Genomic DNA, 27,119 nt, shown 5'->3' with positions numbered 1-27,119 from the left:
ATGGCTCTACATTCTAAACTTCTGTGAAGCAGTTGGGGGTTCATAGTGCTCACCACACATCTAGATAAGCTCTTTGGGGGTCTAGTTTCCAAAATTGGGTCACTTGTGGGGGGTTTCTACTGTTTAGGTACATCAGGAGCTCTGCAAATGCAACATGACGCCCGCAGACCATCCCATCAAAGTCTGCATTCCTAGCGGCGCTCCTTCCCTTCCGAGCCCCGATGGGTGCCCAAACAGTGCCCTCCCCCACATATGGGGTATCAGCATACTCAGGACAAACTGGTCAACAATTTTTGGGGTCTAATTTCTCCTGTTACCCTTGTGAAAATAAGAATTTGTGGGCAAAATAATCATTGCTCACCACATATCTAGATAAGTTCCTTAAGGGGTCTAGTTTCCAAAATGGTGTCACTTGTGGGGGGTTTCCACTGGTTAGGCACATCAGGGGCTCTCCAAACGCAACATGGTGTCTGATCTCAATTCCAGCCAATTCTGCATTGAAAAAGTCAAACGGCGCTCCTTCTCTTCCGAGCTCTGCCATGCGCCCAAACAGTGGTTTACCCCCACATATGGGTATCAGCGTACTCATTAGAAATTGCTCAACAAAATTTATGGTTAAATTTGTTTTTTCCTTCCACATTGTTTCAGTTCCTGTGAAGTACGTAAAGGGTTAATAAACTTCTTGAATGTGGTTTTGAGCACCTTGAGGGGTGCAGTTTTTAGAATGGTGTCACACTTGGGTATTTTCTATCATATAGACCCCTCAAAATCACTTCAAATGAGATGTGGTCCCTAAAAAAAAATGGTGTTGTAAAAGTGAGAAATTGCTGGTCAAATTTTAACCCTTATAACTCCCTAACAAAAAAAAATGTTGTTTCCAAAATTGTGCTGATGTAAAGTAGACATGTGGGAAATTTTATTTATTAACTATTTTTTGTGACATATCTCTCTGATTTAAGGTTATAAAAATACAAAATACAAAGTTTGAAAATTGCTAAATTTTAAACATTTTCAGCATATTTCCTTTTTTTTCATAAATAATCGCAAGTTATATCGAAGAAATGTTACCACTAACATGAAGTACAATATGTCACGAAAAAACAATCTCAAAATCAGCGGGATCCGTTGAAGCGTTCCAGAGTTATAACCTCAAAGTGACACTGGTCAGAATTGTAAAAATTGGTCCGGTCATTAAGTACCAAATTGGCTCTGCCACTAAGGGGTTAAGTACCCTTGACTACTGCTGTTAAAAGGTGTATCGGCGGTCGTTAAGGGGTTAAAGTCTTTTGGTTTTGGTTGGTATTCTTGTTTTGTAAAATCGTGACCTTTCTGTAAGTTTTGTACTTTTATAATGAAAAGACTTCCAGTTCTGTGGCTGCTGCTTGTACAGATATTTGTAGACATAGCTCCAGGTATCAGCGGCCAGGAATTATTTGTTTTGGATCTTAATCCTGATTATTTGCTTAACTTCTTTACCCCCGAGGGTGGTTTGCACGTTAATGACCGGGCCAATTTTTACACTTCTGACCACTGTCCCTTTATGAGGTTATAACTCTGGAGCTTCCATGGATCCCAGTGATTCTGACATTGTTTTCTCATGACATATTGTACTTCATGATAGTGGTAACATTTCTTCGATATAACTTGCGTTTATTTGTTAAAAAAAAAAAATGGAAATATGGAGAAAATTTTGAAAATTTCGCAATTTTCTAACTTTGAATTTTCATGCCCTTAAATCAGAGATATGTCACACAAAACAGTTGATAAGTAACATTTCCCACATGTCTACTTTACATCAGCACAATTTGGGAAACAAAATCGTTTTTGTTAAAAAATTTATAAGGGTTAAAAGTTGACCAGCGAATTTTTACAACAAAATTTACAAAACCATTTTTTCTAGGGACCAACTGACAATTGAAGTCACTTTGAGGGGTCTATACGATAAAAAAAAAAATAAAAAATAAAAAAATGACACCATTCTAAAAACTACACCCCTAAAGGTGCTCAAAACCACATTCAAGATGTTTATTAACCCTTCAGGTGTTTCACAGGAATTTTTGGAATGTTCAAAAATAAATAAAAATGAACATTTAACTTTTTTCACAAAAAATAATCTTCAGATCCAAATTTGTTTATTTTACCAAGAGTAACAGGAGAAATTGGACCCCAAAAGTTTTGTGCAACTTGTCCTGAGTACGCCGATACCCCATATATGGGGATAAACCACTGTTTGGGCGCATGGCAGAGCTCGGAAGGGAAGGAGCGCCGTTTGACTTTTCAATGTAGAATTGGCTGGAATTGAGATCGGACGCCATGTCGCGTTTGGAGACCCCCTGATGTGCCTAAACATTGAAACTCCCCACAAGTGACACCATTTTGGAAAGTAGACCCCTTAAGGAACTGTGCAACATCTGGTGGCCAGCCCGTACCACCCACAGACTAAAGGCGTGTGCAAGCGGTTCAATGGCATCTTGAAGAACATACACACAGTGTCAGGTCGGTGCCGTTATACTGATTACACTGATACCTGTGATCAGGATTGTGCTCAGTGACTACAGACAGTGTCAGGTCGGCGCCGTTATACTGATTACACTGATACCTGTGATCAGGATTGTGCTCAGTGACTACAGACAGTGTCAGGTCGGTGCCGTTATACTGATTACACTGATACCTGTGATCAGGATTGTGCTCAGTGACTACAGACAGTGTCAGGTCGGTGCCGTTATACTGATTACACTGATACCTATGATCAGGATTGTGCTCAGTGACTACAGACAGTGTCAGGTCGGTGCTGTTATACTGATTACACTGATACCTGTGATCAGAATTGTGCTCAGTGACTACAGACAGTGTCAGGTCGGTGCCGTTATACTGATTACACTGATATCTGTGATCAGGATTGTGCTCAGTGACTACAGACAGTGTCAGGTCGGTGCTGTTATACTGATTACACTGATACCTGTGATCAGGATTGTGCTCAGTGACTACAGTGTCAGGTCGGTGTCGTTATACTGATTACACTGACACCTGTGATCAGGATTGTGCTCAGTGACTACAGACAGTGTCAGGTCGGTGCCATTATACTGATTACACTGATACCTGTGATCAGGATTGTGCTCAGTGACTATAGACACTGTCAGGTCGGTGCCGTTATACTGATTACACTGATACCTGTGATCAGGATTGTGCTCAGTGACCACAGACAGTGTCAGGTCGGTGCCGTTATACTGATTACACTGATACCTGTGATGAGGATTGTGCTCAGTGACTACAGACAGTGTCAGGTCGGTGCCGTTATACTGATTACACTGATACCTGTGATCAGGATTGTGCTCAGTGACTACAGACAGTGTCAGGTCGGTGCCGTTATACTGATTACACTGATACCTGTGATCAGGATTGTGCTCAGTGACTACAGACAGTGTCAGGTCGGAGCCGTTATACTGATTACACTGATACCTGTGATCAGGATTGTGCTCAGTGACTACAGACAGTGTCAGGCTGGCGCCGTTATACTGATTACACTGATACCTGTGATCAGGATTGTGCCCAGTGACTACAGGCAGTGTCAGGTCGGTGCCGTTATACTGATTACACTGATACCTGTGATCAGGATTGTGCTCAGTGACCACAGACAGTGTCAGGTCGGTGCCGTTATACTGATTACACTGATACCTGTGATCAGGATTGTGCTCAGTGACTACAGACAGTGTCAGGTCGGAGCCGTTATACTGATTACACTGATACCTGTGATCAGGATTGTGCTCAGTGACTACAGACAGTGTCAGGCTGGCGCCGTTATACTGATTACACTGATACCTGTGATCAGGATTGTGCCCAGTGACTACAGGCAGTGTCAGGTCGGTGCCGTTATACTGATTACACTGATACCTGTGATCAGGATTGTGCTCAGTGACTACAGACAGTGTCAGGTCGGAGCCGTTATACTGATTACACTGATACCTGTGATCAGGATTGTGCTCAGTGACTACAGACAGTGTCAGGCTGGCGCCGTTATACTGATTACACTGATACCTGTGATCAGGATTGTGCCCAGTGACTACAGGCAGTGTCAGGTCGGTGCCGTTATACTGATTACACTGATACCTGTGATCAGGATTGTGCTCAGTGACCACAGACAGTGTCAGGTCGGTGCCGTTATACTGATTACACTGATACCTGTGATCAGGATTGTGCCCAGTGACTACAGGCAGGGTCAGGTAGGCGCCCTTATACTGATTACACTGATACCTGGTGATGAAATCTGTCTTGTGTTTGTTGTGGATTGTGTTCTCAGCTTTGAGTTAATGATATGACTGTGGCCTGGGGTGGACTGTGGCCTGGGGTGGCCTGTGGGCGGGGCTATAAGCAGGCTGTGGGCGGGTCTTCATGTGGTGCTCTGCTTAGCTCTTCATCTGTATGGCTTCTGACAGTTCACTGATCCCTCGCTGTCCCGACCCCTATTTTACATAAAGAATGTTATATATATTGTAAAAAAATTCCCCCTCTGCAGGTGGCGTCGGCGCCTGTGCTGCAACATGATCGCTTCCATAATGTGTATTTAATCCTTTTCTTTGATGGCACTCATAAAAAAAATAGCCTGAAAATATCGGTGATCCAATAGCTGTTACTGTGCAGGCGGCGCCATCTTGCTGGAGAAAAAAAAAATTGCCTCTTCCAAGATGGTGCCGTCGGCCCCTGCCTGCAGAAGGTTATTATTTCCCCCCAAAGTTATATATAAATAATAATCATTATGTAAACTAGGGGGCGGGGCAGTGAGGGATCAGTGACCTGTCAGAAGCCATACAGATGAATAGCTAATCAAAGCACCACATGAAAACCCCCACAGCTCCGCCACAGCTGCGCCCACAGGCTGCCCGACAGCTCCGTTCCCAGCCACAACAACAGCCCCCCCACACAGGTGGACCACAGACCCACGATCAGTCCCACTCACAGCCACACCAACACGCCCCCCCACACAGGCCAACCACAGGCCCAACAGCCCCGCCCATAGCACCTCCACACAGGCCGCCCACAGATCCGCTCACAGCCACACCAACAGGCCCCCCCACACAGGCCGACCACAGACCCAACAGCCCCGCCCATAGCACCTCCACACAGGCCGCCCACAGATCCGCTCACAGCCACACCAACAGGCCCCCCCACACAGGCCAACCACAGACCCAACAGCCCCGCCCATAGCACCTCCACACAGGCCGCCCACAGATCCGATCACAGCCACACCAACAGGCCCCCCACACAGACTCACAGACAGGCCCACCCACAGCACTCCCACACAGGCCGCCCACATCCCCGCCCCGCAGCACGCGAATATCATTAAATGAAAATCCAGATTAAACAACAACCACAAGAAGGATTTCATCACCAGGTACCACTGTAATCAGTATAACGGCGCCGACCTGACACTGTCTGTAGTCACTGAGCACAATCCTGCTGACAGGTCACTTTAACCCCATCTAGTTTTGACTGCTTTCTTGTTGTTCCTGCCCATCATTTTCCCACATCGTCCTAAACACTTAAATGCGACCTAAATCCAATGCGAGACATCCTGGGGTATCCATGGCACAAGCCGCAAAACAACTCTCTACAGAGACGCGACCATGGTGCCGGGGGTGTGGAAAGTCGGCGCCTTCACGTCGACCACTGACAGTACAATAGCTGTATAGAGGGACACCCACGCATCAACACATCACCAATCCCTGACATACTGCAAATTTCCGGGAGGCTCTCACTCTCGCCATTTTGGCCAGGGCTGGAGTGGTTCTCTTTATTTGTTTCCTGCCATCAGACACTACACATAGGACTGTAAACTCTACGACATTGAACTTGGCCTATACAAAAACTCATCCGACCCACTGCTACTTTTCTGTCCTGCTCCAAGACTCCAGTCACATCCAGAGCTGCAGTCACAATTTGTTACCAGTGCCGTTTGCAGAATGGGTGGGTGAGAAGATCTTCAGCCTGAGAGATGCCAGTGACACAGCAGGGTGGACAAGGGTCTGGTCCATCACAGAAAGGTCTGCTGGTCACTGCTGGCTAAAAGCCCATCCGAGATCTCTTACTGGCATGCTGGGAACGCTGGGAAACAGTCTGTGGCTGGGAATCTGTGAGTGAGAGCTCCGGCTGAGACATAACGCTGGGACAGTTTCCTAAGACTGAGAGGAAGTCTCGCAGTGTCTGCCGCCTTTCATGCGGGATGCCTTTGGCCTGGAGAGACTGGGAGGAGATGGCAGAAGAGTTGTGGGGAAGACTTGAGGCGGCGATCTCCTGGGAGGCATCTGCTGTACTGTCCTGCCTGGCGCGCAGCACTGGCGGGTGGTCTGCAGAGGTGGCATCATCTAGGGCACCATCACAGGACCACGGAGAACAGGGATCTCTGTCATAAAGGTCTGAGGTAACTGAGGAGGTGAAGCTCCCGGACAGTGAGCTCTGGCTCCAGGATCTCCGCAGTTTCTGCCTTCGTCGTTTCTCTCTCAGCGTCCGGATCTTGCTTTCTTTGTTGGCTCCGAGATAGTCCACCCACCATCTTCCCAGGCTCCCCTCCCAGGAGGCGGTCAGCCTTTGACTTAAGGTGTCTTTCCAGCTCTCTGCATGGACGCTCTCCAACTTCTGTGAGGTGAGTGCAGAAAACGATGGGATGAGGGATCCCACCTTCATACTGTCCCGCAGACGTTCCCGCAGCCCGGCCACTTCTGGAGAGCTCACACTCAGCTTCTCAGTGGTGAAAATCTTGTGAATCTGGCATCGAGGACGAGAGAAGGCTCCTTTCCACGAACAAGCTCTGTAGAAGTCATTAAGCCATTTGAGGAAAGACTGAGCCTCAACTCCCTGCTGACCAGACTCTGCAGAAAAGGTTACCAGCTCATCCTCAGGGGCTGACTGACTGTGATGATCAGCAGCTAGCTCCTCAGGGGCGGAGTCAGACATTGGGGGCTGTAATCCAATGACATTCATACAAACTGGTGGATCTGCCAACTCCCGCGAGAGTCTCTGGATGAAAAGATCACCGGTCATTGTTAACTGGAAAACCAGAATACGATCACCAGAAGAATCAGGGGTAGCAGTTGCCAAACCTGTCAGGAAAGAGTAAGCAGATACTCAATGTAGAGTACAACCATGCCTGGAGGCACCAAGAGTGAGAGACAGAGACACAGCAGATACTGAATGTGGACTACAATCATGCCTGGAGACAGCGACAGACAGAGACAAAGCAGATACTGAATGCAAAGTACAACCACGCCTGGAGACACCAAGAGTGAGAGACAGAGATACAGCAGATACAGAATGTAAAGAAAAACCACGCCTGGAGACACCAAGAGAGAGAGACAGAGACACAGCAGATACTGAATGTAAAGTACAACCACACCTGGAGACACCGAGAGAGAGAGAAACAGCAGATACTGAATGTAAAGTACAACCATGCCTGGAGACACCGAGAGAGAGACAAACAGCAGATACTGAATGTAAAGTACAACCACGCCTGGAGACACCGAGAGAGAGAGAAACAGCAGATACTGAATGTAAAGTACAACCACGCCTGGAGACACCGAGAGAGAGAGAAACAGCAGATACTGAATGTAAAGTACAACCACGCCTGGAGACACCGAGAGAGAGAGAAACAGCAGATACTGAATGTAAAGTACAACCACGCCTGGAGACACCAAGAGTGAGAGACAGAGATACAGCAGATACAGAATGTAAAGAAAAACCACGCCTGGAGACACCGAGAGTGAGAGACAGAGACACAGCAGATACTGAATGTAAAGTACAACCACGCCTGGAGACACCGAGAGAGAGAAACAGCAGATACTGAATGTAAAGTACAACCACGCCTGGAGACACCGAGAGAGAGAGAAACAGCACATACTGAATGTAAGGTACAACCACGCCTGGAGACACCGAGAGAGAGAGAAACAGCAGATACTGAATGTAAAGTACAACCATGCCTGGAGACACCGAGAGAGAGAGAAACAGCAGATACTGAATGTAAAGTACAACCACGCCTGGAGACACCGAGAGAGAGAAACAGCAGATACTGAATGTAAAGTACAACCACGCCTGGAGACACCGAGAGAGAGAGAAAGAGCAGATACTGAATGTAAAGTACAACCACGCCTGGAGACACAGAGAGAGAGAAACAGCAGATACTGAATGTAAAGTACAACCACGCCTGGAGACACCGAGAGCGAGAGAGAAACAGCAGATACTGAATGTAAGGTACAACCACGCCTGGAGACACCGAGAGAGAGACAAACAGCAGATACTGAATGTAAGGTACAACCACGCCTGGAGACACCGAGCGAGAGAGAAAGAGCAGATACTGAATGTAAAGTACAACCACGCCTGGAGACACCGAGAGAGAGAGAAACAGCAGATACTGAATGTAAAGTACAACCACACCTGGAGACACCGAGAGAGAGAGAAACAGCAGATACTGAATGTAAAGTACAACCATGCCTGGAGACACCGAGAGAGAGAGAAACAGCAGATACTGAATGTAAAGTACAACCACGCCTGGAGACACCGAGAGAGAGAGAAACAGCAGATACTGAATGTAAAGTACAACCACGCCTGGAGACACCGAGAGAGAGAAACAGCAGATACTGAATGTAAAGTACAACCACGCCTGGAGACACCGAGAGAGAGAGAAAGAGCAGATACTGAATGTAAAGTACAACCACGCCTGGAGACACAGAGAGAGAGAAACAGCAGATACTGAATGTAAAGTACAACCACGCCTGGAGACACCGAGAGCGAGAGAGAAACAGCAGATACTGAATGTAAGGTACAACCACGCCTGGAGACACCGAGAGAGAGACAAACAGCAGATACTGAATGTAAGGTACAACCACGCCTGGAGACACCGAGAGAGAGAGAAAGAGCAGATACTGAATGTAAAGTACAACCACGCCTGGAGACACCGAGAGAGAGAGAAACAGCAGATACTGAATGTAAGGTACAACCACGCCTGGAGACACCGAGAGAGAGAGAAACAGCAGATACTGAATGTAAGGTACAACCACGCCTGGAGACACCGAGAGAGAGAGAAACAGCAGATACTGAATGTAAAGTACAACCACGCCTGGAGACACCAAGAGAGAGAGAAACAGCAGATACTGAATGTAAAGTACAACCACGCCTGGAGACACCGAGAGAGAGAGAAACAGCAGATACTGAATGTAAAGTACAACCACGCCTGGAGACACCGAGAGAGAGAGAAACAGCAGATACTGAATGTAAAGTACAACCATGCCTGGAGACACCGAGAGAGAGAGAAACAGCAGATACTGAATGTAAAGTACAACCACGCCTGGAGACACCGAGAGAGAGAGAAACAGCAGATACTGAATGTAAAGTACAACCACGCCTGGAGACACCGAGAGAGAGAAACAGCAGATACTGAATGTAAAGTACAACCACGCCTGGAGACACCGAGAGAGAGAGAAAGAGCAGATACTGAATGTAAAGTACAACCACGCCTGGAGACACAGAGAGAGAGAAACAGCAGATACTGAATGTAAAGTACAACCACGCCTGGAGACACCGAGAGCGAGAGAGAAACAGCAGATACTGAATGTAAGGTACAACCACGCCTGGAGACACCGAGAGAGAGACAAACAGCAGATACTGAATGTAAGGTACAACCACGCCTGGAGACACCGAGAGAGAGAGAAAGAGCAGATACTGAATGTAAAGTACAACCACGCCTGGAGACACCGAGAGAGAGAGAAACAGCAGATACTGAATGTAAGGTACAACCACGCCTGGAGACACCGAGAGAGAGAGAAACAGCAGATACTGAATGTAAGGTACAACCACGCCTGGAGACACCGAGAGAGAGAGAAACAGCAGATACTGAATGTAAAGTACAACCATGCCTGGAGACACCGAGAGAGAGAGAAACAGCAGATACTGAATGTAAAGTACAACCACGCCTGGAGACACCGAGAGTGAGAGACAGAGACACAGCAGATACTGAATGTAAAGTACAACCACACCTGGAGACACCGAGATAGAGGCAAACAGCAGATACTGAATGTAAAGTACAACCACGCCTGGAGACAACGAGAGAGAGAGAAACAGCAGATACTGAATGTAAAGTACAACCACGCCTGGAGACACCGAGAGAGAGAGAAACAGCAGATACTGAATGTAAGGTACAACCACGCCTGGAGACACCGAGAGAGAGAAACAGCAGATACTGAATGTAAAGTACAACCACGCCTGGAGACACCGAGAGAGAGAGAAAGAGCAGATACTGAATGTAAGGTACAACCACGCCTGGAGACACCGAGAGAGAGAGAAACAGCAGATACTGAATGTAAAGTACAACCATGCCTGGAGACACCGAGAGAGAGAGAAACAGCAGATACTGAATGTAAAGTACAACCACGCCTGGAGACACCGAGAGAGAGAAACAGCAGATACTGAATGTAAAGTACAACCACGCCTGGAGACACCGAGAGAGAGAGAAAGAGCAGATACTGAATGTAAAGTACAACCACGCCTGGAGACACAGAGAGAGAGAAACAGCAGATACTGAATGTAAAGTACAACCACGCCTGGAGACACCGAGAGCGAGAGAGAAACAGCAGATACTGAATGTAAGGTACAACCACGCCTGGAGACACCGAGAGAGAGACAAACAGCAGATACTGAATGTAAGGTACAACCACGCCTGGAGACACCGAGAGAGAGAGAAAGAGCAGATACTGAATGTAAAGTACAACCACGCCTGGAGACACCGAGAGAGAGAGAAACAGCAGATACTGAATGTAAGGTACAACCACGCCTGGAGACACCGAGAGAGAGAGAAACAGCAGATACTGAATGTAAGGTACAACCACGCCTGGAGACACCGAGAGAGAGAGAAACAGCAGATACTGAATGTAAAGTACAACCATGCCTGGAGACACCGAGAGAGAGAGAAACAGCAGATACTGAATGTAAAGTACAACCACGCCTGGAGACACCGAGAGTGAGAGACAGAGACACAGCAGATACTGAATGTAAAGTACAACCACACCTGGAGACACCGAGATAGAGACAAACAGCAGATACTGAATGTAAAGTACAACCACGCCTGGAGACAACGAGAGAGAGAGAAACAGCAGATACTGAATGTAAAGTACAACCACGCCTGGAGACACCGAGAGAGAGAGAAACAGCAGATACTGAATGTAAGGTACAACCACGCCTGGAGACACCGAGAGAGAGAAACAGCAGATACTGAATGTAAAGTACAACCACGCCTGGAGACACCGAGAGAGAGAGAAAGAGCAGATACTGAATGTAAGGTACAACCACGCCTGGAGACACCGAGAGAGAGAAACAGCAGATACTGAATGTAAAGTACAACCACGCCTGGAGACACCGAGAGAGAGAGAAAGAGCAGATACTGAATGTAAAGTACAACCACGCCTGGAGACACAGAGAGAGAGAGAAACAGCAGATACTGAATGTAAAGTACAACCACGCCTGGAGACACCGAGAGCGAGAGAGAAACAGCAGATACTGAATGTAAAGTACAACCACGCCTGGAGACACCGAGAGAGAGAGAAACAGCAGATACTGAATGTAAGGTACAACCACGCCTGGAGACACCGAGAGAGAGAAACAGCAGATACTGAATGTAAAGTACAACCACGCCTGGAGACACCGAGAGAGAGAGAAAGAGCAGATACTGAATGTAAGGTACAACCACGCCTGGAGACACCGAGAGAGAGAAACAGCAGATACTGAATGTAAAGTACAACCACGCCTGGAGACACCGAGAGAGAGAGAAAGAGCAGATACTGAATGTAAAGTACAACCACGCCTGGAGACACAGAGAGAGAGAGAAACAGCAGATACTGAATGTAAGGTACAACCACGCCTGGAGACACCGAGAGAGAGAGAAACAGCAGATACTGAATGTAAAGTACAACCACGCCTGGAGACACCGAGAGAGAGAGAAACAGCAGATACTGAATGTAAGGTACAACCACGCCTGGAGACACCGAGAGAGAGAGAAACAGCAGATACTGAATGTAAGGTACAACCACGCCTGGAGATACCGAGAGAGAGAGAAACAGCAGATACTGAATGTAAAGTACAACCACGCCTGAAGACACCGAGAGAGAGAGAGAAACAGCAGATACTGAATGTAAGGTACAACCACGCCTGGAGACACCGAGAGAGAGAGAAACAGCAGATACTGAATGTAAAGTACAACCACGCCTGGAGACACCAAGAGAGAGAGAAACAGCAGATACTGAATGTAAAGTACAACCACGCCTGGAGACACCGAGAGAGAGAGAAACAGCAGATACTGAATGTAAAGTACAACCACGCCTGGAGACACCGAGAGAGAGAGAAACAGCAGATACTGAATGTAAAGTACAACCATGCCTGGAGACACCGAGAGAGAGAGAAACAGCAGATACTGAATGTAAAGTACAACCACGCCTGGAGACACCGAGAGAGAGAGAAACAGCAGATACTGAATGTAAAGTACAACCACGCCTGGAGACACCGAGAGAGAGAAACAGCAGATACTGAATGTAAAGTACAACCACGCCTGGAGACACCGAGAGAGAGAGAAAGAGCAGATACTGAATGTAAAGTACAACCACGCCTGGAGACACAGAGAGAGAGAAACAGCAGATACTGAATGTAAAGTACAACCACGCCTGGAGACACCGAGAGCGAGAGAGAAACAGCAGATACTGAATGTAAGGTACAACCACGCCTGGAGACACCGAGAGAGAGACAAACAGCAGATACTGAATGTAAGGTACAACCACGCCTGGAGACACCGAGAGAGAGAGAAAGAGCAGATACTGAATGTAAAGTACAACCACGCCTGGAGACACCGAGAGAGAGAGAAACAGCAGATACTGAATGTAAGGTACAACCACGCCTGGAGACACCGAGAGAGAGAGAAACAGCAGATACTGAATGTAAGGTACAACCACGCCTGGAGACACCGAGAGAGAGAGAAACAGCAGATACTGAATGTAAAGTACAACCATGCCTGGAGACACCGAGAGAGAGAGAAACAGCAGATACTGAATGTAAAGTACAACCACGCCTGGAGACACCGAGAGTGAGAGACAGAGACACAGCAGATACTGAATGTAAAGTACAACCACACCTGGAGACACCGAGATAGAGGCAAACAGCAGATACTGAATGTAAAGTACAACCACGCCTGGAGACAACGAGAGAGAGAGAAACAGCAGATACTGAATGTAAAGTACAACCACGCCTGGAGACACCGAGAGAGAGAGAAACAGCAGATACTGAATGTAAGGTACAACCACGCCTGGAGACACCGAGAGAGAGAAACAGCAGATACTGAATGTAAAGTACAACCACGCCTGGAGACACCGAGAGAGAGAGAAAGAGCAGATACTGAATGTAAGGTACAACCACGCCTGGAGACACCGAGAGAGAGAGAAACAGCAGATACTGAATGTAAAGTACAACCATGCCTGGAGACACCGAGAGAGAGAGAAACAGCAGATACTGAATGTAAAGTACAACCACGCCTGGAGACACCGAGAGAGAGAGAAACAGCAGATACTGAATGTAAAGTACAACCACGCCTGGAGACACCGAGAGAGAGAAACAGCAGATACTGAATGTAAAGTACAACCACGCCTGGAGACACCGAGAGAGAGAGAAAGAGCAGATACTGAATGTAAAGTACAACCACGCCTGGAGACACAGAGAGAGAGAAACAGCAGATACTGAATGTAAAGTACAACCACGCCTGGAGACACCGAGAGCGAGAGAGAAACAGCAGATACTGAATGTAAGGTACAACCACGCCTGGAGACACCGAGAGAGAGACAAACAGCAGATACTGAATGTAAGGTACAACCACGCCTGGAGACACCGAGAGAGAGAGAAAGAGCAGATACTGAATGTAAAGTACAACCACGCCTGGAGACACCGAGAGAGAGAGAAACAGCAGATACTGAATGTAAGGTACAACCATGCCTGGAGACACCGAGAGAGAGAGAAACAGCAGATACTGAATGTAAGGTACAACCACGCCTGGAGACACCGAGAGAGAGAGAAACAGCAGATACTGAATGTAAAGTACAACCATGCCTGGAGACACCGAGAGAGAGAGAAACAGCAGATACTGAATGTAAAGTACAACCACGCCTGGAGACACCGAGAGTGAGAGACAGAGACACAGCAGATACTGAATGTAAAGTACAACCACACCTGGAGACACCGAGATAGAGACAAACAGCAGATACTGAATGTAAAGTACAACCACGCCTGGAGACAACGAGAGAGAGAGAAACAGCAGATACTGAATGTAAAGTACAACCACGCCTGGAGACACCGAGAGAGAGAGAAACAGCAGATACTGAATGTAAGGTACAACCACGCCTGGAGACACCGAGAGAGAGAAACAGCAGATACTGAATGTAAAGTACAACCACGCCTGGAGACACCGAGAGAGAGAGAAAGAGCAGATACTGAATGTAAGGTACAACCACGCCTGGAGACACCGAGAGAGAGAAACAGCAGATACTGAATGTAAAGTACAACCACGCCTGGAGACACCGAGAGAGAGAGAAAGAGCAGATACTGAATGTAAAGTACAACCACGCCTGGAGACACAGAGAGAGAGAGAAACAGCAGATACTGAATGTAAAGTACAACCACGCCTGGAGACACCGAGAGCGAGAGAGAAACAGCAGATACTGAATGTAAAGTACAACCACGCCTGGAGACACCGAGAGAGCGAGAAACAGCAGATACTGAATGTAAGGTACAACCACGCCTGGAGACACCGAGAGAGAGAAACAGCAGATACTGAATGTAAAGTACAACCACGCCTGGAGACACCGAGAGAGAGAGAAAGAGCAGATACTGAATGTAAGGTACAACCACGCCTGGAGACACCGAGAGAGAGAAACAGCAGATACTGAATGTAAAGTACAACCACGCCTGGAGACACCGAGAGAGAGAGAAAGAGCAGATACTGAATGTAAAGTACAACCACGCCTGGAGACACAGAGAGAGAGAGAAACAGCAGATACTGAATGTAAGGTACAACCACGCCTGGAGACACCGAGAGAGAGAGAAACAGCAGATACTGAATGTAAAGTACAACCACGCCTGGAGACACCGAGAGAGAGAGAAACAGCAGATACTGAATGTAAGGTACAACCACGCCTGGAGACACCGAGAGAGAGAGAAACAGCAGATACTGAATGTAAGGTACAACCACGCCTGGAGATACCGAGAGAGAGAGAAACAGCAGATACTGAATGTAAAGTACAACCACGCCTGAAGACACCGAGAGAGAGAGAGAAACAGCAGATACTGAATGTAAGGTACAACCACGCCTGGAGACACCGAGAGAGAGAGAAACAGCAGATACTGAATGTAAAGTACAACCACGCCTGGAGACACCAAGAGAGAGACAAACAGCAGATACTGAATGTAAAGTACAACCACGCCTGGAGACACCGAGAGAGAGAGAAACAGCAGATACTGAATGTAAGGTACAACCACGCCTGAAGACACCGAGAGAGAGAGAGAAACAGCAGATACTGAATGTAAGGTACAACCACGCCTGGAGACACCGAGAGCGAGAGAGAAACAGCAGATACTGAATGTAAAGTACAACCATGCCTGGAGACACCGAGAGCGAGAGACACAGCAGATACTGAATGTAAAGTACAACCACGCCTGGAGACACCGAGAGCGAGAGACACAGCAGATACTGAATGTAAAGTACAACCACGCCTGGAGACACCGAGAGAGAGAGAAACAGCAGATACTGAATGTAAAGTACAACCACGCCTGGAGACACCGAGAGAGAGAAACAGCAGATACTGAATGTAAAGTACAACCACGCCTGGAGACACCGAGAGAGAGAGAGAAACAGCAGATACTGAATGTAGAGTACTGGGTGAACAGTACAACCACCACAGGGCACAGAGCATATACAGGGAGCACAGTACAACCACCACAGGGGACAGAGCATATACAGGGAGCACAGTACAACCACCACAGGGGACAGAGCATATACAGGGAGCATAGTACAACCACCACAGGGCACAGAGCATATACGGGGAGCACAGTACAACCACCACAGGGCACAGAGCATATAAGGGGAGCACAGTACAACCACCACAGGGCACAGAGCATATACAGGGAGCACAATACAACCACCACAGGGCACAGAGCATATACAGGGAGCACAGTACAACCACCACAGGGGACAGAGCATATACAGGGAGCACAGTACAACCACCACAGGGCACAGAGCATATACAGGGAGCACAGTACAACCACCACAGGGCACAGAGCCTATACGGGGAGCACAGTACAACCACCACAGGGGACAGAGCATATACGGGGAGCACAGTACAACCACCACAGGGAACAGAGCATATACGGGGAGCACAGTACAACCACCACAGGGCACAGAGCATATACGGGGAGCACAGTACAACCACCACAGGGGACAGAGCATATACAGGGAGCACAGTACAACCACCACAGGGGACAGAGCATATACGGGGAGCACAGTACAACCACCACAGGGGACATAGCATATACAGGGAGCACAGTACAACCACCACAGGGGACAGAGCATATACAGGGAGCACAGTACAACCACCACAGGGGACAGAGCATATACGGGGAGCACAGTACAACCACCACAGGGGACAGAGCATATACGGGGAGCACAGTACAACCACCACAGGGGACAGAGCATATTCGGGGAGCACAGTACAACCACCACAGGGGACAGAGCATATACAGGGAGCACAGTACAACCACCACAGGGGACAGAGCATATACAGGGAGCACAGTACAACCACCACAGGGGACAGAGCATATACGGGGAGCACAGTACAACCACCACAGGGGACAGAGCATATACAGGGAGCACAGTACAACCACCACAGGGGACAGAGCATATACAGGGAGCACAGTACAACCACCACAGGGCACAGAGCATAAACAGGGAGCACAGTACAACCACCACAGGGGACAGAGCATATACAGGGAGCACAGTACAACCACCACAGGGCACAGAGCATATACGGGGAGCACAGTACAACCACCACAGGGCACAGAGCATATAAGGGGAGCACAGTACAACCACCACAGGGCACAGAGCATATACAGGGAGCACAGTACAACCACCACAGGGCACAGAGCCTATACGGGGAGCACAGTACAACCACCACAGGGCACAGAGCATATACAGGGAGCACAGTACAACCACCACAGGGCACAGAGCCTATACGGGGAGCACAGTACAACCACCACAGGGGACAGAGCATATACGGGGAGCACAGTACAACCACCACAGGGGACAGAGCATATACAGGGAGCACAGTACAACCACCACAGGGGACAGAGCATATACAGGGAGCACAGTACAACCACCACAGGGGACAGAGCATATACGGGGAGCACAGTACAACCACCACAGGGGACAGAGCATATACAGGGAGCACAGTACAACCACCACAGGGGACAGAGCATATACAGGGAGCACAGTACAACCACCACAGGGGACAGAGCATATACGGGGACCACAGTACAACCACCACAGGGGACAGAGCATATACGGGGAGCACAGTACAACCACCACAGGGCACAGAGCATATACGGGGAGCACAGTACAACCACCACAGGGCACAGAGCATATACGGGGAGCACAGTACAACCACCACAGGGCACAGAGCATATAAGGGGAGCACAGTACAACCACCACAGGGCACAGAGCATATACGGGGAGCACAATACAACCACCACAGGGCACAGAGCATATACAGGGAGCACAGTACAACCACCACAGGGCACAGAGCATATACAGGGAGCACAGTACAACAACCACAGGGCACAGAGCATATACGGGGAGCACAGTACAATCACCACAGGGCACAGAGCATATACGGGGAGCACAATACAACCACCACAGGGGGCAGAGCATATACGGGGAGCACAGTACAACCACCACAGGGGACAGAGCATACACGGGGAGCACAGTACAACCACCACAGGGCACAGAGCATATACGGGGAGCACAATACAACCACCACAGGGAACAGAGCATATACAGGGAGCACAGTACAACCACCACAGGGGGCAGAGCATACACGGGGAGCACAGTACAACCACCACAGGGAACAGAGCATATACGGGGAGCACAGTACAACCACCACAGGGAACAGAGCATATACAGGGAGCACAGTACAACCACCACAGGGGACAGAGCATATACGGGGAGCACAGTACAACCACCACAGGGAACAGAGCATATACGGGGAGCACAGTACAACCACCACAGGGGACAGAGCATATACAGGGAGCACAGTACAACCACCACAGGGGACAGAGCATATACGGGGAGCACAGTACAACCACCACAGGGAACAGAGCATATACGGGGCACACAGTACAACCACCACAGGGGACAGAGCATATACGGGGAGCACAGTACAACCACCACAGGGGGCAGAGCATATACGGGGAGCACAATACAACCACCACAGGGCACAGAGCATATACGGGGAGCACAGTACAACCACCACAGGGAACAGAGCATATACAGGGAGAACAGTACAACCACCACAGGGGGCAGAGCATATACAGGGAGGACAGTACAACCACCACAGGGGGCAGAGCATATACGGGGAGCACAGTACAACCACCACAGGGGACAGAGCATACACGGGGAGCACAGTACAACCACCACAGGGCACAGAGCATATACGGGGAGCACAATACAACCACCACAGGGAACAGAGCATATACAGGGAGCACAGTACAACCACCACAGGGGACAGAGCATATACGGGGAGCACAGTACAACCACCACAGGGGACAGAGCATATACGGGGAGCACAATACAACCACCACAGGGAACAGAGCATATACAGGGAGCACAGTACAACCACCACAGGGCACAGAGCATATACAGGGAGCACAGTACAACCACCACAGGGGGCAGAGCATATACGGGGCACACAGTACAACCACCACAGGGGACAGAGCATACACGGGGAGCACAGTACAACCACCACAGGGAACAGAGCATATACGGGGAGCACAGTACAACCACCACAGGGGGCAGAGCATATACGGGGCACACAGTACAACCACCACAGGGGACAGAGCATACACGGGGAGCACAGTACAACCACCACAGGGAACAGAGCATATACAGGGAGCACAGTACAACCACCACAGGGGGCAGAGCATATACGGGGCACACAGTACAACCACCACAGGGGACAGAGCATACACGGGGAGCACAGTACAACCACCACAGGGCACGAAGCATATACGGGGAGCACAATACAACCACCACAGGGAACAGAGCATATACAGGGAGCACAGTACAACCACCACAGGGGGCAGAGCATATACGGGGCACACAGTACAACCACCACAGGGGACAGAGCATACACGGGGAGCACAGTACAACCACCACAGGGAACAGAGCATATACGGGGAGCACAGTACAACCACCACAGGGGGCAGAGCATATACGGGGCACACAGTACAACCACCACAGGGGACAGAGCATATACAGGGAGCACAGTACAACCACCACAGGGGGCAGAGCATATACGGGGCACACAGTACAACCACCACAGGGAACAGAGCATATACGGGGAGCACAGTACAACCACCACAGGGGGCAGAGCATACACGGGGAGCACAGTACAACCACAACAGGGAACAGAGCATATACAGGGAGCACAGTACAACCACCACAGGGGGCAGAGCATATACGGGGCACACAGTACAACCACCACAGGGGACAGAGCATACACGGGGAGCACAGTACAACCACCACAGGGAACAGAGCATATACGGGGAGCACAGTACAACCACCACAGGGGACAGAGCATATACGGGGCACACAGTACAACCACCACAGGGGACAGAGCATACACGGGGAGCACAGTACAATCACCACAGGGAACAGAGCATATACAGGGAGCACAGTACAACCACCACAGGGGACAGAGCATATACAGGGAGCACAGTACAACCACCACAGGGGGCAGAGCATATAGAGGGCACACAGTACAACCACCACAGGGAACAGAGCATATACGGGGAGCACAGTACAACCACCACAGGGGACAGAGCATACACGGGGAGCACAGTACAACCACCACAGGGAACAGAGCATATACAGGGAGCACAGTACAACCACCACAGGGGACAGAGCATACATGGGGAGCACAGTACAACCACCACAGGGGACAGAGCATATACGGGGAGCACAGTACAACCACCACAGGGAACAGAGCATATACGGGGAGCACAGTACAACCACCACAGGGCACAGAGCATATACGGGGAGCACAGTACAACCACCACAGGGGACAGAGCATATACAGGGAGCACAGTACAACCACCACAGGGCACAGAGCATACACGGGGAGCACAGTACAACCACCACAGGGAACAGAGCATATACAGGGAGCACAGTACAACCACCACAGGGGACAGAGCATATACGGGGAGCACAGTACAACCACCACAGGGCACAGAGCATATACAGGGAGCACAGTACAACCACCACAGGGGACAGAGCATATACAGGGAGCACAGTACAACCACCACAGGGGACAGAGCATATACGGGGAGCACAGTACAACCACCACAGGGGACAGAGCATATACGGGGAGCACAGTACAACCACCACAGGGGACAGAGCATATTCGGGGAGCACAGTACAACCACCACAGGGGACAGAGCATATACAGGGAGCACAGTACAACCACCACAGGGGACAGAGCATATACAGGGAGCACAGTACAACCACCACAGGGGACAGAGCATATACGGGGAGCACAGTACAACCACCACAGGGGACAGAGCATATACAGGGAGCACAGTACAACCACCACAGGGGACAGAGCATATACAGGGAGCACAGTACAACCACCACAGGGCACAGAGCATAAACAGGGAGCACAGTACAACCACCACAGGGGACAGAGCATATACAGGGAGCACAGTACAACCACCACAGGGCACAGAGCATATACGGGGAGCACAGTACAACCACCACAGGGCACAGAGCATATAAGGGGAGCACAGTACAACCACCACAGGGCACAGAGCATATACAGGGAGCACAGTACAACCACCACAGGGCACAGAGCCTATACGGGGAGCACAGTACAACCACCACAGGGCACAGAGCATATACAGGGAGCACAGTACAACCACCACAGGGCACAGAGCCTATACGGGGAGCACAGTACAACCACCACAGGGGACAGAGCATATACGGGGAGCACAGTACAACCACCACAGGGGACAGAGCATATACAGGGAGCACAGTACAACCACCACAGGGGACAGAGCATATACAGGGAGCACAGTACAACCACCACAGGGGACAGAGCATATACGGGGAGCACAGTACAACCACCACAGGGGACAGAGCATATACAGGGAGCACAGTACAACCACCACAGGGGACAGAGCATATACAGGGAGCACAGTACAACCACCACAGGGGACAGAGCATATACGGGGACCACAGTACAACCACCACAGGGGACAGAGCATATACGGGGAGCACAGTACAACCACCACAGGGCACAGAGCATATACGGGGAGCACAGTACAACCACCACAGGGCACAGAGCATATACGGGGAGCACAGTACAACCACCACAGGGCACAGAGCATATAAGGGGAGCACAGTACAACCACCACAGGGCACAGAGCATATACGGGGAGCACAATACAACCACCACAGGGCACAGAGCATATACAGGGAGCACAGTACAACCACCACAGGGCACAGAGCATATACAGGGAGCACAGTACAACCACCACAGGGCACAGAGCATATACGGGGAGCACAGTACAATCACCACAGGGCACAGAGCATATACGGGGAGCACAATACAACCACCACAGGGGGCAGAGCATATACGGGGAGCACAGTACAACCACCACAGGGGACAGAGCATATACGGGGAGCACAGTACAACCACCACAGGGGACAGAGCATATACAGGGAGCACAGTACAACCACCACAGGGGACAGAGCATATACAGGGAGCACAGTACAACCACCACAGGGGACAGAGCATATACAGGGAGCACAGTACAACCACCACAGGGGGCAGAGCATATACGGGGCACACAGTACAACCACCACAGGGGACAGAGCATATACAGGGAGCACAATACAACCACCACAGGGGACAGAGCATATACGGGGAGCACAGTACAACCACCACAGGGCACAGAGCATATACGGGGAGCACAATACAACCACCACAGGGAACAGAGCATATACAGGGAGCACAGTACAACCACCACAGGGGGCAGAGCATACACGGGGAGCACAGTACAACCACCACAGGGAACAGAGCATATACGGGGAGCACAGTACAACCACCACAGGGAACAGAGCATATACAGGGAGCACAGTACAACCACCACAGGGGACAGAGCATATACAGGGAGCACAGTACAACCACCACAGGGCACAGAGCATATACGGGGAGCACAGTACAACCACCACAGGGCACAGAGCATATACGGGGAGCACAGTACAACCACCACAGGGCACAGAGCATATACAGGGAGCACAGTACAACCACCACAGGGAACAGAGCATATACGGGGCACACAGTACAACCACCACAGGGGACAGAGCATATACAGGGAGCACAGTACAACCACCACAGGGGACAGAGCATATACGGGGCACACAGTACAACCACCACAGGGGACAGAGCATATACGGGGAGCACAGTACAACCACCACAGGGGACAGAGCATATACGGGGAGCACAGTACAACCACCACAGGGAACAGAGCATATACGGGGAGCACAGTACAACCACCACAGGGGACAGAGCATATACAGGGAGCACAGTACAACCACCACAGGGGACAGAGCATATACGGGGAGCACAGTACAACCACCACAGGGAACAGAGCATATACGGGGCACACAGTACAACCACCACAGGGGACAGAGCATATACGGGGAGCACAGTACAACCACCACAGGGCACAGAGCATATACGGGGAGCACAGTACAACCACCACAGGGGGCAGAGCATATACGGGGAGCACAATACAACCACCACAGGGCACAGAGCATATACGGGGAGCACAGTACAACCACCACAGGGAACAGAGCATATACAGGGAGCACAGTACAACCACCACAGGGGGCAGAGCATATACAGGGAGGACAGTACAACCACCACAGGGGGCAGAGCATATACGGGGAGCACAGTACAACCACCACAGGGGACAGAGCATACACGGGGAGCACAGTACAACCACCACAGGGCACAGAGCATATACGGGGAGCACAGTACAACCACCACAGGGGACAGAGCATATACGGGGAGCACAGTACAACCACCACAGGGGGCAGAGCATATACGGGGAGCACAATACAACCACCACAGGGCACAGAGCATATACGGGGAGCACAGTACAACCACCACAGGGAACAGAGCATATACAGGGAGCACAGTACAACCACCACAGGGGGCAGAGCATATACAGGGAGGACAGTACAACCACCACAGGGGGCAGAGCATATACGGGGAGCACAGTACAACCACCACAGGGGACAGAGCATATACGGGGAGCACAGTACAACCACCACAGGGGACAGAGCATATACGGGGAGCACAGTACAACCACCACAGGGGGCAGAGCATATACGGGGAGCACAATACAACCACCACAGGGCACAGAGCATATACGGGGAGCACAGTACAACCACCACAGGGAACAGAGCATATACAGGGAGCACAGTACAACCACCACAGGGGGCAGAGCATATACAGGGAGGACAGTACAACCACCACAGGGGGCAGAGCATATACGGGGAGCACAGTACAACCACCACAGGGGACAGAGCATATACGGGGAGCACAGTACAACCACCACAGGGGACAGAGCATATACGGGGAGCACAGTACAACCACCACAGGGGGCAGAGCATATACGGGGAGCACAATACAACCACCACAGGGCACAGAGCATATACGGGGAGCACAGTACAACCACCACAGGGAACAGAGCATATACAGGGAGCACAGTACAACCACCACAGGGGGCAGAGCATATACAGGGAGGACAGTACAACCACCACAGGGGGCAGAGCATATACGGGGAGCACAGTACAACCACCACAGGGGACAGAGCATACACGGGGAGCACAGTACAACCACCACAGGGCACAGAGCATATACGGGGAGCACAATACAACCACCACAGGGAACAGAGCATATACAGGGAGCACAGTACAACCACCACAGGGGGCAGAGCATATACGGGGCACACAGTACAACCACCACAGGGGACAGAGCATACACGGGGAGCACAGTACAACCACCACAGGGAACAGAGCATATACGGGGAGCACAGTACAACCACCACAGGGGGCAGAGCATATACGGGGAGCACAGTACAACCACCACAGGGGACAGAGCATATACAGGGAGCACAGTACAACCACCACAGGGGACAGAGCATATACGGGGACCACAGTACAACCACCACAGGGGACAGAGCATATACGGGGCACACAGTACAACCACCACAGGGGACAGAGCATACACGGGGAGCACAGTACAACCACCACAGGGAACAGAGCATATACAGGGAGCACAGTACAACCACCACAGGGGGCAGAGCATATACGGGGCACACAGTACAACCACCACAGGGGACAGAGCATACACGGGGAGCACAGTACAACCACCACAGGGCACGAAGCATATACGGGGAGCACAATACAACCACCACAGGGAACAGAGCATATACAGGGAGCACAGTACAACCACCACAGGGGGCAGAGCATATACGGGGCACACAGTACAACCACCACAGGGGACAGAGCATACACGGGGAGCACAGTACAACCACCACAGGGAACAGAGCATATACGGGGAGCACAGTACAACCACCACAGGGGGCAGAGCATATACGGGGCACACAGTACAACCACCACAGGGGACAGAGCATATACAGGGAGCACAGTACAACCACCACAGGGCACAGAGCATAAACAGGGAGCACAGTACAACCACCACAGGGGACAGAGCATATACAGGGAGCACAGTACAACCACCACAGGGCACAGAGCATATACGGGGAGCACAGTACAACCACCACAGGGGACAGAGCATATACGGGGAGCACAGTACAACCACCACAGGGCACAGAGCATATACGGGGAGCACAGTACAACCACCACAGGGGACAGAGCATATACAGGGAGGACAGTACAACCACCACAGGGGACAGAGCATACACGGGGAGCACAGTACAACCACCACAGGGGGCAGAGCATATACAGGGAGCACAGTACAACCACCACAGGGGACAGAGCATATACAGGGAGCACAGTACAACCACCACAGGGGACAGAGCATATACGGGGAGCACAGTACAACCACCACAGGGCACAGAGCATATACGGGGAGCACAGTACAACCACCACAGGGCACAGAGCATATACGGGGAGCACAGTACAACCACCACAGGGCACAGAGCATACACGGGGAGCACAGTACAACCACCACAGGGGGCAGAGCATACACGGGGAGCACAATACAATCACCACAGGGCACAGAGCATATACAGGGAGCACAGTACAACCACCACAGGGAACAGAGCATATACGGGGCACACAGTACAACCACCACAGGGGACAGAGCATATACAGGGAGCACAGTACAACCACCACAGGGCACAGAGCATATACGGGGAGCACAGTACAACCACCACAGGGGACAGAGCATATACAGGGAGCATAGTACAACCACCACAGGGGACAGAGCATATACGGGGAGCACAGTACAACCACCACAGGGGACAGAGCATATACAGGGAGCACAGTACAATCACCACAGGGCACAGAGCATATACAGGGAGCACAGTACAACCACCACAGGGCACAGAGCATATACGGGGAGCACAGTACAACCACCACAGGGCACAGAGCATATACGGGGAGCACAGTACAACCACCACAGGGGGCAGAGCATACACGGGGAGCACAATACAATCACCACAGGGCACAGAGCATACACAGGGAGCACAGTACAACCACCACAGGGGGCAGAGCATACACAGGGAGCACAGTACAACCACCACAGGGCACAGAGCATATACGGGGAGCACAGTACAACCACCACAGGGCACAGAGCATATACAGGGAGCACAGTACAACCACCACAGGGCACAGAGCATACACAGGGAGCACAGTACAACCACCACAGGGGGCAGAGCATATACAGGGAGCACAGTACAACCACCACAGGGGACAGAGCATATACGGGGAGCACAGTACAATCACCACAGGGGGCAGAGCATATACGGGGAGCACAGTACAACCACCACAGGGCACAGAGCATATACGGGGAGCACAGTACAACCACCACAGGGCACAGAGCATATACAGGGAGCACAGTACAACCACCACAGGGCACGAAGCATATACAGGGAGCACAGTACAACCACCACAGGGAACAGAGCATATACAGGGAGCACAGTACAACCACCACAGGGCACAGAGCATATACAGGGCACACAGTACAACCACCACAGGGGGCAGAGCATACACGGGGAGCAGAGTACAATCACCACAGGGCACAGAGCATATACGGGGCACACAGTACAACCACCACAGGGCACGAAGCATATACGGGGAGCACAGTACAACCACCACAGGGCACAGAGCATATACAGGGAGCACAGTACAACCACCACAGGGCACAGAGCATATACGGGGCGCACCGTACAACCACCACACGGCACAAAGAGTGTACCCAGAGTTAATGAGCTAGTGCAGCCCAATACTAATGAACATCAGGAGTACTGACCTGCCAGTGGAGACTGCAGTCTCTGGAGTGCTAGGTCACGATGATGAGGCAGTAATGGAGACAAATGATGGAGAGAGTGTGAAATCCGTGGCAGACGTGTTCCTGGTAAGTGCAGCTGCCAAGAGCTGGAGTGGCCACCTAGAACACAAGGACCATCAGGAGTCTGGCAGCAGATGGCACCATGTGCCTAGAAGCAGACAGAAGCCTATGGGATGT

The 27,119-nt window shown here is 50.5% G+C and overlaps 1 protein-coding gene across 9 annotated transcripts in view; it reads right to left on the bottom strand.

Moving 5' to 3' along the window:
* Positions 1-5,735: 5,735 nt before the first annotated feature.
* Positions 5,736-27,119, bottom strand: part of TAF1C (TATA-box binding protein associated factor, RNA polymerase I subunit C) — a 275,709-nt gene continuing 254,325 nt past the window's right edge. For all 9 annotated transcript variants that reach the window (XM_077281264.1, XM_077281266.1, XM_077281270.1 and 6 more), the window contains 2 exons: positions 26,904-27,041; positions 5,736-7,094 (listed from right to left, as the gene is read on the bottom strand). In XM_077281264.1, the coding sequence (XP_077137379.1) occupies positions 6,058-7,094; positions 26,904-27,041 (1,175 nt within the window). In that variant the 3' untranslated portion in view covers positions 5,736-6,057. The remainder of the gene's footprint in view (positions 7,095-26,903; positions 27,042-27,119) is intronic.

This window comes from Ranitomeya variabilis, chromosome 1, assembly GCF_051348905.1.
Source record: "Ranitomeya variabilis isolate aRanVar5 chromosome 1, aRanVar5.hap1, whole genome shotgun sequence".
NCBI lineage: Eukaryota > Metazoa > Chordata > Amphibia > Anura > Dendrobatidae > Ranitomeya > Ranitomeya variabilis.
This window is presented reverse-complemented; position numbering and strand designations above follow the sequence as displayed.